A 12,775-nucleotide genomic window follows, 5' to 3' on the forward strand; every position below is an offset into this window, starting at 1 on the left:
TGTGTCAAATGTTGTTGTTGTCAAGATACCGCTTTGGAAGGAGGCGGCGCATAATTCTTAAGGTGTGTCTCAGCAGAGGGGGGCCGAGGCCACGCGGTTAATAGGAAACCTTCTTAAATGCTGTGATAGGTGAACGAACGAGGAATCCTGTTAACCTCATCTGTGATTAGAGATCCCTAATCACAGGGAAATGAATGCGTCCTAATCACCATCGCCATCAAGACAAATAATTAATCAGTGAATTGTTGAAGTGCTCGCGGACCATTTTGGATGACGTTTGGGTTTTTGTTTTTTTTTTCTTTTTTGCATGATTTGTGTGGGGGTTTTTTTTGGGACTGGTGAGAGATGGATTTGGCTGCTGGAACACTGTCTGCAACAGAAAAAAAACCCTACGGTGGGCTGACAGACTATGGCGTGACTGAGGAGGAGGGGATGCGCCAGTCTACCATCCATCATCCTGCGTTTGAGTCAGCTGCACCGCATTTGCAACACATTTGGCTGCGTGCACACACATGCAAAAGGAGTAAACACGAGCCGGAACATGACACTCGCAGTCGAGCTCTGCCACACACACACACGCGTGCACACACTCGACAAAGAGCGAGCTATAATGATGCTCTTACTCAGTCAGCGCCGAGCAGATTCTCCTCGTTGTGCCTGTTGTGATTAATGGTAGCTAAAGAGCTCGGAATCTTCAACAGAACCGATGTGAGCTAACGACTTATTAATCAAACTGCGATACTTAAAACAAATAATGCTCTCAGTGCGTCTCAGCGAGGAGGAGAAATGGAGTGTAATCCCTCTTCTCATTCACAAAAGCTCAACCGAGTGCGCTCCCGTGCGTGCGTACAGGTGTGTTCATGTGCTGTATTTTCTTGTTTTATAGGTCCGCACTCGTGTTTCCTCTCGCTCCTCCACAGCTGTGTCCCTCCATGTGTCGCTCCGTGTCAGAGAAGTGCAATGAATGTCTCTGAGGTGTCTGTGTGCAGATAGCAGGGGACAGGTACCATCAGTCTTGGCATCATTGGCAGATTAATGAGTGCTGTATTTAGCTCCTCTTCCTGTTCTCCCTGTCTGACCTACTGGCAGAGGCTTGTTCTACTCCTGAGACTCACACAAACCTCTTATTATCTTGTGTTTTTTCTTAAGTTTTTCACCAAAAGCACAACGCTCACCTTCACACTTCTCACGGACACGGCGGGCTAGTGCGCGGCGAGAATTCCCAGCGTCCGCATTTCAAGTCCACAGAAGAGGATTGTCTCTGGAGTTGCAACTCTTGCGGCGTGACTTTGCGGTGGCCTTTTGCCTGTGCAGCCTTCACAGAACACATTTTCGCGACAAACTTAACCAACCTCATGCGTCCCCTCTCCCCCCCAACAATGAACCTATTTTCCAGCGCCTCTCTTGAGCCGTGACCCAGAAAGTACGACCGTGGCTGGGACTCACTACTGAGTCCTGACCCCTCTATTTGGGGAACACTGGTCCAGAGCACATCTGTATTCAGCCCCGGCTCTGTGCTCATATTGTCAATGGCCGGCGCCCAGACTCCTGAAGATGGATGAAGCTAAAGCCCAGCCTAATAACCAGTCTATCCCCCCAGGGTGGGTGTAGCACTGCACTCCTCTGTCACCTGGGTCCCTGCACTGTCTCCATATTGACTCAGGCATTTCATTTTCATGCATTCATATTCATCACCAGACAAACCTTTCCAGCTTCTCTGCTCTCTGGGAAACATCTTTCTCTTTTCTCCGTGCCTGCCTTTCTCATTCTGTTCCATTACAATCACCCGACTCCGTCTGGTTGGTGTGTGTGTGTGTGTGTGTGTGTGTGTGTGTGTGTGTGTGTGTGTGTGTCTCCTTATCACCAACTCCTGGCATCACATATCTAAATGATGAGCGTGAGTAAACACTGCGCTCTCCATAAAATGCATCCCGCCTTTTCTTCCTTAAAGGTCTTCCTTGTTTACGGCAGGTCCTCTCTGTTCACAGAACAAACCACACATCATTTTATATTTCCTGTCTGACTCCTAACACAACAACTGTGCATTGTTTTTTTTGTTTTTTTCTTCCTGGAATCAGGAAACAGGAGACAGGGAGGAGGAACGTAAAGGTCATGGCACATCGGTCATGGAGAGGCAGACGCTGGTTGGATGTTTACAGGTCAAAAGCGCAATATCTTCGGGGTCAGATCGCAGAACGCGGAGAAATGGAAAAACATTTAATCAAACACAAGTCAGAGAATAACCCCCTCACCGCAGAGGTTTTTATTTCCCCCTTGAATCTGGTCTCGAGTGGAGAAAAGGGGGGAATGGAGAAAACAAAATAGAGCAGGGATGCTGCACTCGCAGGCTTAACTGCACAGAAGAAATCAGGCCACAGAGAGAACAAGAGGCTCTCCACGATGTGTTTGGGCTCAGTATTGGTATTGGGCTGAGGCTCTTGAGCTGAAGTAGGCAAGTGCTTGTGCGGTTTTTTGTGTGGATCATTATCAGAGTGCTGTGTGGGTGAGCGACTGCGTGCACATGTTTTATTATTTCTTTTTGTGTGTGTTATTGTATGCGAGCGGTTTTGTCTGCATTGTGAGGGAGGATGTGCTGCAGCAGCAACACTATTGTTCCCACCTCCCCTCGTACTCTTCCTTCCTTCCTCCCCCAGGGTGTGGACAGCAAACGGGGACAGATTGCTCTGTGCTGCTCCTGTATTTGGAGGATGACCTGTGGAGTCATAGGTGATCATGACTGGCCCCGGTGAAAAATAAGGCCAGGTGGCTATCGCAGGGCACCGCATTGCAGCCAGCACTGGGGGGGACGGGGGGGCCACAGTGTGCTGTGCCATGTCACACTATAGCGCCACTCCTCGCCACACCATTAAAAATGACAAATGCTCTCATCAGCCGCATTCCCAAGTTAGCAACCGCTGCCTGATGCTCCTGAAGCACTGCGTCTGCCCCAGTTCATCTGCTGGCCTTTGCCACCGTTGGAACAACCATTTATTGAGTGTGAGTCACTTTTTATTTGCAGCGCGTTTGATTTTTGTCATTGTTAAAGGTTAGGAGTCGAATCGCAGAGGGACGGAAGAGGATGGATGCACTGCAACACAGTTCAGGCTTGTTGAGGGGGTGAAAAACAACACATACTGCACATACTTAAGAGTGAAGAGTAGCCTCTTTAAGAGCGACACATAGTAAGTGTTCAGTGAAATATATGACATGTTCATGTAGGCCTGGAAGTTTGGATCGCCCTAGTTCCCAGTTCCCTGGACAAAAAGCTGAGATTCTTTGTTGGATTGTGGATTGTCATTACACACAACAAACTGTAGAAAGTTTGTGATACTTACATGTTTTGTTCAGCAAGATGATCTCCGCAGATGACGATGATTTCAAAGCGGCAAGTTGTAAGATTGAGTTGAACACAATAAAACATATACAACAATAATTTACAGAAAGTGAAGAAATAACGTTTTTTGACATTATAACAGAGATATCCACCGACGTTAGCATGCTGGCCAACTAGCCCCGGCCCATCTTGAGCTCCGAGTTAAGCTGCTAACTGCACGCTAAACTGAGCTAACTACCTAGTGGCAGCTACAGTTAGCAGCAGTTAGTGATTAGCACAGTGAATCGCTGCCTCCTGTTTGTTTTGTACTTGTATGAATTGGACAGGCGGCTTTTCTCACATGTTCCGCCGTTCATCATTTGTAAGTGTAATTGCAGTCACCAGAAGTAAGAGACGTTAACGCTACGCTACAAATGAGCTACATGGTGGCTGCAGACATCATTATTATTAATATTATTAATATTATTATTAATGTCCCAGACAGCCTCTGTAGTCTCTCACCGCCTTTTTTTAAGACCTGTGGCAGGTGTGGAGTATTGAATGATGTATTTTGTGAAACCTCTTATCTTTGTGTTAACCACACACATTATACCAGGCATCTAAATAAATTGTTTTGTTTGAACACATTAAAAAACAGTCGACCCCAAACGAGGGAATCAATGCTGTGGAAATTCCAACTCCATTTCTGTGTTTTAGGACTCATTCCTTCGCTACATAACATTCTTGAAGCCCTATTGTTCAACCCATTCATTAAGTCCATAAAAAAAAAAAAAAAAGAAAAAAAAGAAAAAAAAAAAGCAGGTAAAAAGTATCTGGGCCAGTGTGCTGTGAAGGGACAGCGCTGAAGTATTAGGCCATCCAGTGGCCCCGGGTCTAACCCGGCCTACTCAGGCTGTAGATTAACAGCTCCATCCCAATTCTTCAGCTCCGGGGACTTATCTAGCCCAAGACAGGTGTATGGTTCTGGGCTATGGGGCAGCAACTGCCCCCTTCCTCTGCCGAGGCAGACCTCGGTCCTCTGTGTGTCCCCACGGGGAGAGGCCCATTGTGTGTACCATCTGTTGCGGCACACGCTCACACAAAAGGGGTGACACGGGGTGAGGGGGGGGAGCTGATGTGCGATGCCTGTTTAATGTCATTAAGAGGTGCAGTTGAATTTGCTAAAGCTATTAAAGAACATTCTTGTTGCAAATGGGGTTTTGGAAGTGTGTGTGAGTATAATGGGAGGGTGAGGTGAGGGTGCCAGACCTCCAGATGCTTTCTTTTGGGGGGGAACAGTGAAAATGGAGTCAAAGCTCGACTGAGTTTTGGTCTCGGTCTTATCTGTGCAAGACATCCATGTGGTTTTATTAAATAAAAAACATCCTCAGTGTCATGTCAAGCTCACAGCATCAACCAGGGGGAGTGAGTCAGGCATGTTGGACCTCACGGAGCCTGATCAAGTGTTTTTTGAACCGGAGCTCTGAGCGACTGCACAGCCGTGTGGACCGTCTCCCCCGGGAGCAGGTTTGACTGTTAATGTGTGATCCCGGAGCCTGCAGGAGCCGCGCTCGGCCGACGGGCGGCGCTATTTCCCTTCAGAGCCGCGGACGAAGCTTCAAATAGGTCAAGGAAAAAGTTTGGTGTTTTGACAATGCGAGGTGGGCGGAGCGGCGGGCCGGTGATTGGGTGGCGAGTTGCGGCTCCCGGTCGGTGATTGGCCCCGGCGCTCTAATGGGGCTGTGGGCAGGATGTGTCTGGTGGTCCCCCCCTCCCCTCCATCCTCACCACCTCCTCCCCCCCCCCCGCTCCTCGCACCCCTCAGCCCCTCACACTCCGCTCCTCTGCGCTGATTGTCACACATTGTTTACTACGGCTTGAGATGTGACTCACAACACGGGCTATCTTTGCTGGAGTACCGCTCTGACAACTGAGGGATTCTTTTTTTGACGCGCGCCGTGCGTCCTGGTTTATTTGGGGGACAGGCTGTGGAGACTAACCCTTCTGCCATGACAGTGGATTTGTTTGCGCTTTTATGCGTGCTGCTGGTCGTCTCTGCGTCCTCTGCGATGGAAGGTAAATAATAACAAAACAAAACAAACAGAGAGAGAGAAAAAAAAAACAGCTCGGGATTCTACTTTTTCTTGTGAAAGGTGTGGGGGAAATGTGCGCCTTGTGTGTTGGGGATGATGTTGGGCAGCGCTGCGCCCCTCTGGCATCGGGATACAGGGGATGGCATACACGTGGATCAGCAGCGGATCGCCGCGGTTGTGCCGGAGCGGCGGAGGCTCCCGCTGCCTGTCACCGACGTCGCCGGTCCATGTGAAGATTCACACTGTCTGTTTTTACATTTAAATGTGTTAAAACGCTCACAAATGTCCGTTTCTGCGCTCAAATCTGCGTTTTCCGCACTCCTATAGCCCCCCCCCCCTCCCCTCCCGTCCAGCCGGAGACCCCTCCTGTAAATTGTGTTATTTCAGATTCTCATTATCCCCCCGGAGAATTAGTTTCTTACTGGGAAACGAGATAGTGGCTACATCGGAGGAGGATTCTCGTCACGTTTTCCCATTAAATCATACGTTTATAAGACTATTACCACCGAGCCCCCCTGAGCGTCATTCTGTGGCATTTCGGTTAGCTGAGACAACTCTCTCAGGTTGTGGATTGCACTGATTGGAAAGTCTCCCAGTAACCTGGATTTTTAATCCGTGCTAAATGTTTTTCTCCCTGACTTTTGGAAATCAGCCACTCTTGTTTTTTCCTGTAAAGAAGAGAGAAAGCAGAATCCTCTGCCTCTCCTCTTTTTCTCAGTCCGTCCCTGTGTTTTCTCTCCTCATCCATCTCCATTCCCTTCTCCCTGGCTTTGTCCGCCTGCATCTACTCCTATTTCCTTCTCTTTTTCTCTCTCTCTTTCTCACACACACACAAACACACACACACATACGCAGTCATCACCAGTGGTGCCACTACTAGCAGCAAACATCTCCTCAGTTAAGCATGTTTTTCATTTCCGCCCTGGGACCCCGGGGACCGATCGCTGGGCTGCAGCCTCCCTCGCACACTGGCTGCCGGGTGGATGTTCCCAGTAGCATCGTGGATATATAGTGACCTCTGTCATGTTTCTTTTAATTGTCCAGTAGCTCATCCTCTCCAGTAAAAAGCTTCTCACGCCTGTCTGTCTCACGCCCGTCTGTCTCACCGCTCCCTAAACGGCACAGGAGCACAATTAAAAAAAATTAGTTCTCTCACACGCGGCCTCTCTCTTTAATCATTTACAAGCCCAGCTCCCGGACTGCTCCCAGCCCGGGCTGTGCTCTGTAATTCGGCGGTGGTTCTTTCTTGTTTGTGCTCATCAGGTTTCAACACAGCTATGGATACTGAGCCCAGGGCCCAAAATTGCTACCTCTTGTGAGGATGGATATTTTTGAGGGGTTCAGATGTTTGCTCAGCGTGAGACGACAGCAGAAATGTCAATTCAGATAGATGAGCAGAGGACCGGAGGGGAGGGGTGAGATTTCCCAGAAAGGAGAGGGGTGTGGGGTTTCTCCTCTAAAAAGATGGGGTGAGGAAGAAGCAGATGGGCAGGGAGACGGCCCCCGGGTTACCTTGGTACCCAAGGATGAAAGCGATTTCCTTGTTTTGGGCCCGCTAATTGAAAGAGGTTGTCCCATGGGCAGGTTAAAATCCTCACTGATCTGAACTCCAATCTGTTGCTCTTTGATTTTGTGTGTGTGTGTGTGCACTGGGGTGTGTTTGAAGCCATTGACCACATTATATCTGCCTTTCCTGTCACCCTTAATCTGATTACCAGCCCCCAAATCAGCCGATAATCACACTGTGTCGGCGGAGAATTGTGTGTTTTGTAACTTTAGGAGTAACGCTGAGCATATGGACACACACACACTTGCAATCGAATTGAATGAATTATTTTTTTTTGATCTTCCTACGCACGCACTCATAGTAAACACAGTCACATCGCTGATGAACCGATGAACTGTGGGATGGAGGAAGCACTCTGTGATAAATATCGAGATCATTGCAGAAAAAATGAGATGGAGGGTTGCAGCCTGAGCGTTGCAGCCTGAGCATTGCAGCGGTGTGTGTGAGTGTGTGTGTGCGTGTGTGTCACAGTGTGAAGGCGTGTGTTTGTGTGTCTCAGTGAAGGGGCCACAGCAGTGTCAGAGTCGATTAACAGAACCTTGAAGCTGTCGGATCCAAACTCTGGACGTGCGTGAGGACGTGATATCTGCGAGCAGAAGTGCGTTCCCCACCGACGAGTTAGTGAAGGGTCAGTCGGACCCAAAGCGCGAGGCTCCCAGAGAGCCGAGTGAAGAGGGGGGATTTGCATGCCATTAGAAAAAGAAGCATGTGCTCCTCCCGCATTTGTCTCCCCTCTCCATATCTCCCCCCTCCGTCACCTCCACCTTGTCTCCGTCTACTTTCCTCTCCCCTTCCCTCATCTCTCTATCTCACCCTGCCGCTTATAATTCTCCTCACTAAATCTCCCCCCCACTTGTCTCTCCTTTCCCCTTTTCCCTACTCTGGTTTCTCGTTCTCTCCGCGGTGTGCGGATGGTTCTCGCCAACAGCAGCAGTAATTCTCCCCTACTTACAGAGCCATTGCTTATTTCTGTTTGCCCTTAAACCAATTAGGCTTAGATAAGCCCGCTCATTTAACGGCCTGGAACTGGGTGGTGGGAGTGGGAGGGGAGGGGAATGGAGGAGGTGGGGGTGTGAAACAGCGGTTGAAAGGTAGACGGGGACTAAGGGAGATAAAAAAGATGAGAGAGACAGAAGGAGGGGGGAGGTCAGCGAGTTTGAGAAAAAGATGCCGTATGCGTGTTTTACAAATGAGTAGCCTGCAATCTAACAAGGCCGGGGAAGTGAACGAACACTGTGCCGCCTCGGTTATCTGACACAGACTGTGTCACGCTGCACTGGGGTAAAACAGCCGCCGCGTTCAGTATGAGTACGATAAGAGAACATTAGTAATGTGCTGTAACCAGTCCCTGCGGACGCCGTGTTAAGTACCTGTACTACGGTAATGCCTCGTCCTCGGAGGGCCGAGTGGATGGAATGGAGAATATTGTAGCTCCCTGAGTAAACAGTCACACCGATCGCTTGAGCATCTGTTAAGAGTTAAGGTGGTCAGAACCACACGCTGTTATATAAAAACAGTCTTTGAGTGGCATATTGATTGGAGAGGTTAGAGGACAGAGAGTTGAACTGCCCCGCTGTAGTGCCCTCGAGCCAAGACCATGACTCGGCTCCAGAGACGCTGCGTCCCTGCTGACCTGCTGGTCTGACCTCGCAGTGAAGCAACGTTCGAATCTGCCTCCCAGGATTCTGCAGTCTGCCAAGACCGACTCTGAATGTAATCGCAGCCTGCAGAGCCGACGCACAGCCTCCATCTCGCCGCAATGCATTGTGGTTACGCTAGGTTTAAGAGGTATTTGCATGCAATGTGAGACGCACGTCACTTCAAGTGATGTGAGCAGTAGATGATCGACAGGCCCCCTGCCTTTACTCAGACATTCATGCACCTGATTGAATACATGGTCTCCTCTTTGTGCTGTTATTGGTCAATATTCAAACCAGAAAAGCGCTTTGGCAGCGTAAGCCAAGTCACATCTTTTTTTCGTTTGAAACACACCGCAGGTCAACCCAGCAGGCTCAAGTGATTCTCCATTGCTTGTCTTGGACTTAAATGAGACATATTATGTTCTTTTTAATGTTCATAATTTTATTCTGGGTTACTACCTGAATAGGTTTACATGGTTTAATGCTCAAAAAAACACATCAGTTTTCTCACACTGTCCAGAGCTTTTAGCTCCTGTCTCTTTAAGGCCCACCTCCTCCTGAATACCCAGTCTCCTCTGATTGGTCAGCTCACACGCGCCTGAGCCAGCAACGCTAACAACAACAGAGCAGCTGTGCTAAATCAGTTCTTACGAGCCAAAGCATAAATTATGAATTACGTGTGACATGGCAACATAGCGTGATGTCAAGAAGTCACAGAATTAAAAGCGGGACTACCGAAGAGGCCTTTCAGGACCAGGGATTCCTGTCGGAGAAAGGAGCTTCTGTTCGTGCAGACTTGTTTTGTCTTTCAAGATGTTTCTTGTGCACAAGGATCCGCTGTATATAAAACAGTGAGTGACGGGAAGAAAACGAAAAAAAAAGAGCACGTCGTTCAGATCTAAAAGTGAAAACAGAGCTTGTAGTGATACAGACCGGGCTCTGCGAGGCTTGTGTAGTATTGAGTTAAGAACTCTCTACTACTCGGTGATGTAAGTTGTGTGTGAGCTCACCAGCTGTGCAGAGGAGACAGCCTGTGAAAAGAGTCCTGTTGAGTCTCTAATGGATGTGAATGCGAGATTGCTCCTTTCCTCTGCTCTCTCATTACAAACGGCTAGAAAAAAAGAGGGGAGAAGAATGGAAATATCAACGCGGCGCAAGGCCCGTGGGCTGAGGGCCGATCGTGAGTGCTCAAATAAGTGCACGAGTGTATTTTGGCCGCGAGCGCTACTGCTGACCGGGGACCACCTGAAGTAGAATTCAATTTTCCACTCGTTTTGTACTGCATTGTGTGTATTGCACGTTTGGGTGCCTGTGTCGTCCGCAGAGTGCTAAAGCCATTATGGCTGGCAGGGGCAGCAGACATGGCCTCATCCCATAATGGAGGCTTTATTTTGCTCACAGTGAAAAGACTGCTCGGCGTTAAGGTGCGCTTACGCGGCCTAGCCAGCTATGACGACCCCCAGTGTACAGCCCTGCCTGCAGCTCGTGTACCTGCAGTGCTGTAAACGTGTTGTGCTGCCCCCCCCCCTTCTTCTGTCAAAGTATTGTGCTTGCATGCAGGCGCTGTGGCCTGAATCCGTGATCTGTGCAGGATTTTCTCCTTCACGATGTGGTTTTTCGCACAGATTGCAGTATGTGTTCTATTATGATCACTGGCTCCGTTTCACTCACTCTCTCTCTCTCTCACACACACATATGAACACAGAGTCCCCCCCTCACAGCTCACCTTACCCCAGAGACATCTGAGCCTTTGGGAAGGCCAGATGGTGGATGCAGGTTGGGGGCTGGTATGCATGTGCGCTTTTTTTTTTTTTTTTTATGTACGTCTCGGCGTGCGAGTGAGTAGAATCAAGGGAGGCTGGATATAAAACAGTACGCACTCACTGTACCAACTGTAGGTGTGTTTGTGCCGATCTGTCCTCGCGTGTCCCCGACTTGTTGTTTAATCACCTCGCTGGTGTTTTGCATTCTTTACCGCGTTGTCTCCTGCAGTGTCTTCCACGCACTCTTGTCGGCGCAGATTCGCCGCGGAGATGCTATCAAGCAGTGTTAGGTTCCGCCCGTCTCGCCTCGTTCCTCGGCCCTTATCGGAGCAGGTGGCTGGCTGTGGGACGAGGGGGCTGAGGCCCTTATCCGTCCAATCTCGGGGATAAGTGGACCCGCTGCATCAGCGACATGCGAAACACATTAGAGCGCAGGAGTGAGAGCGAGTGACGCTCGTGACACGGTTCAACCTCAAACTGTGTGAGTCATCTGTTTCCTGGTGAAGCCAGTTCCCATTTAATGGCAAACACACAACACGGGCACAGACGCACACGCCCACGTACACGAAACTCGCCGAGGCTCGATGTGCACAAACTTGGAGATAAAGTCTCCTCGCCACACCTCGAGGAAGATGCCAGTAATTGATTGGGCGCAGTGACCCAGCTTTCCCAGCACTCAGGGACGGGGGTGTGAAAAATGTGCTTTTTCTCATTATTTCTCTGTCTTTCAGGCTTTTTTTTTCCTCCCTCCATTATCACCTGTCCTAGAGATTGGGTGACAGTTGCTCAGTCAGTGGGAAAGGGGAGCCTCTTTGATATGTGTTGGGTTGAGAGGCGAGAAGAGGAAGCATTGATTATCGGGTCTTATTTTCCACTGGGGCCTCCGATGCTTACAGCCCCATATCCAGCGTTTCTCTTGGCCCCTCTGGTCCACCCCGGCCCCTCCCTCCCCCCCTCGCTCCCTCCCCACACCAGCTCCGGCCTGTCCACTTCCACAAAGGCCTGTTGTTGCCTTCCACTTCCTGGCCGTTTCTTCTTGTCGGCAAGATTGTTCTTTCTTTTTTTTTTTTTTTCTCAGTCCGTTTTAATTAAACCTGAGAGTAGCTGCAAGCTACCGCCCCGTCTCTCCCACCTCTCGAACCTTCCTTCCAGGGAATAATTGGTTGTTTCTACCAGCCTCCCTCCCTCCCTCCCTCTCCCCCCCTCCCACTCCCCCCTTCCTCCCTCACCTGCCTTTTCCCCCTGTGCACTTTTTGTTAGTTAAGAACAGATGCATTTATGAAACATTATAGGGGTTTTACTACAAGGGAGGAAAAAAGTGAAACACTAGCCTGTCCTTCTGAAGACGTAATAGACGCAGCATTGGCAGGAACAGGAAGAGGGTAAAGAGACTGTTGGGCCAAGAACAAAGAGCTTCATTTATGATTGTTATAATGAGATCTGTTTTTGGAGCCGGACCCGGAGTGATTTGATTTGACTTTTAAGCCCTGAGGCTGCGAGGCTTAAGGGCCGCAGGCTGCAGGGCTGACTGAGGAGAGGGAGGAGGAGGAGGTGGCGGTGGGGCGCAGGACGCGTCGGCGCAGTGTTGTTCCGACTACGACTTTCAAATCGTGGGAAACTTTTTCTTAGAGCACACAATCAAACATAAGATAAGAGTATCGGTTTAGGTAAATGTGCACAAACTCTCCGCGTTATCAGCGTGTTTACTCAGCAAATCCCTCGCTTCTGTAGTCTGAATGTACGTTATATTAACTGGCTACTGTACGGGGGGAAAAAAAAAACTTCATAGTGCTTTTTTTGCATTTTAAGTGAATCAGCAGCCCAGAGGATGCTGCGTCTCCGGCGCTCAGAGGAATTAAAGGCAGAACGTTAATAGGGCTGAAATTACGGATGGTGGTGGAAGCTGCTCCACTTCTGATTAAATAAAAGCCGGCTCCTCCACAGGCTGTTTCTCACAGGGACTGACAAGCACACACACACACACGCACAGATGTGAATGTGCGAGAGGCCTAACACACACACACACACACACACACACACACACACACACACACACACATACACAGCCATACACACACAGAGCTTTGATGTGTGGAACGGAAATGAGGAGAGACGGAGAGCTAAGGGCCGGGGCCTGGGGCCTGTCCCATTATTAATGAGTTAGAGTCAGTGCCTCTCCCAGGTTCAGGACATGTGGACATATTTCACCATTCGCCTGCCCTTGCTCCTCACCATAAATGTAATCTCTTATTAAGCATCGGGTTCTTGGCAAGTGAGGGGCAGATAGAGAGAAACGGCGCATGAATATTTGCGCCCTCGCTGTGTGTCTCCACGTTAGCATGAGGAATGGAAATCGCAGCGGGTGGCGAGGAATGAAGTGCCGCACAGAAACCGAACGG

The 12,775-nt window shown here is 49.5% G+C and overlaps 1 protein-coding gene across 2 annotated transcripts in view; it reads left to right on the forward strand.

Moving 5' to 3' along the window:
- The first annotated feature begins 5,148 nt into the window (after positions 1-5,148).
- Positions 5,149-12,775, forward strand: part of LOC119011355 (ephrin type-B receptor 1-B) — a 169,944-nt gene continuing 162,317 nt past the window's right edge. For both annotated transcript variants that reach the window (XM_037084401.1, XM_037084402.1), the window contains exon 1: positions 5,149-5,389. In XM_037084401.1, coding sequence (XP_036940296.1) covers positions 5,323-5,389 — 67 coding nt within the window. In that variant the 5' untranslated portion in view covers positions 5,149-5,322. The remainder of the gene's footprint in view (positions 5,390-12,775) is intronic.

Source organism: Acanthopagrus latus, chromosome 21, assembly GCF_904848185.1.
Source record: "Acanthopagrus latus isolate v.2019 chromosome 21, fAcaLat1.1, whole genome shotgun sequence".
In the NCBI taxonomy this organism is placed as follows: domain Eukaryota; kingdom Metazoa; phylum Chordata; class Actinopteri; order Spariformes; family Sparidae; genus Acanthopagrus; species Acanthopagrus latus.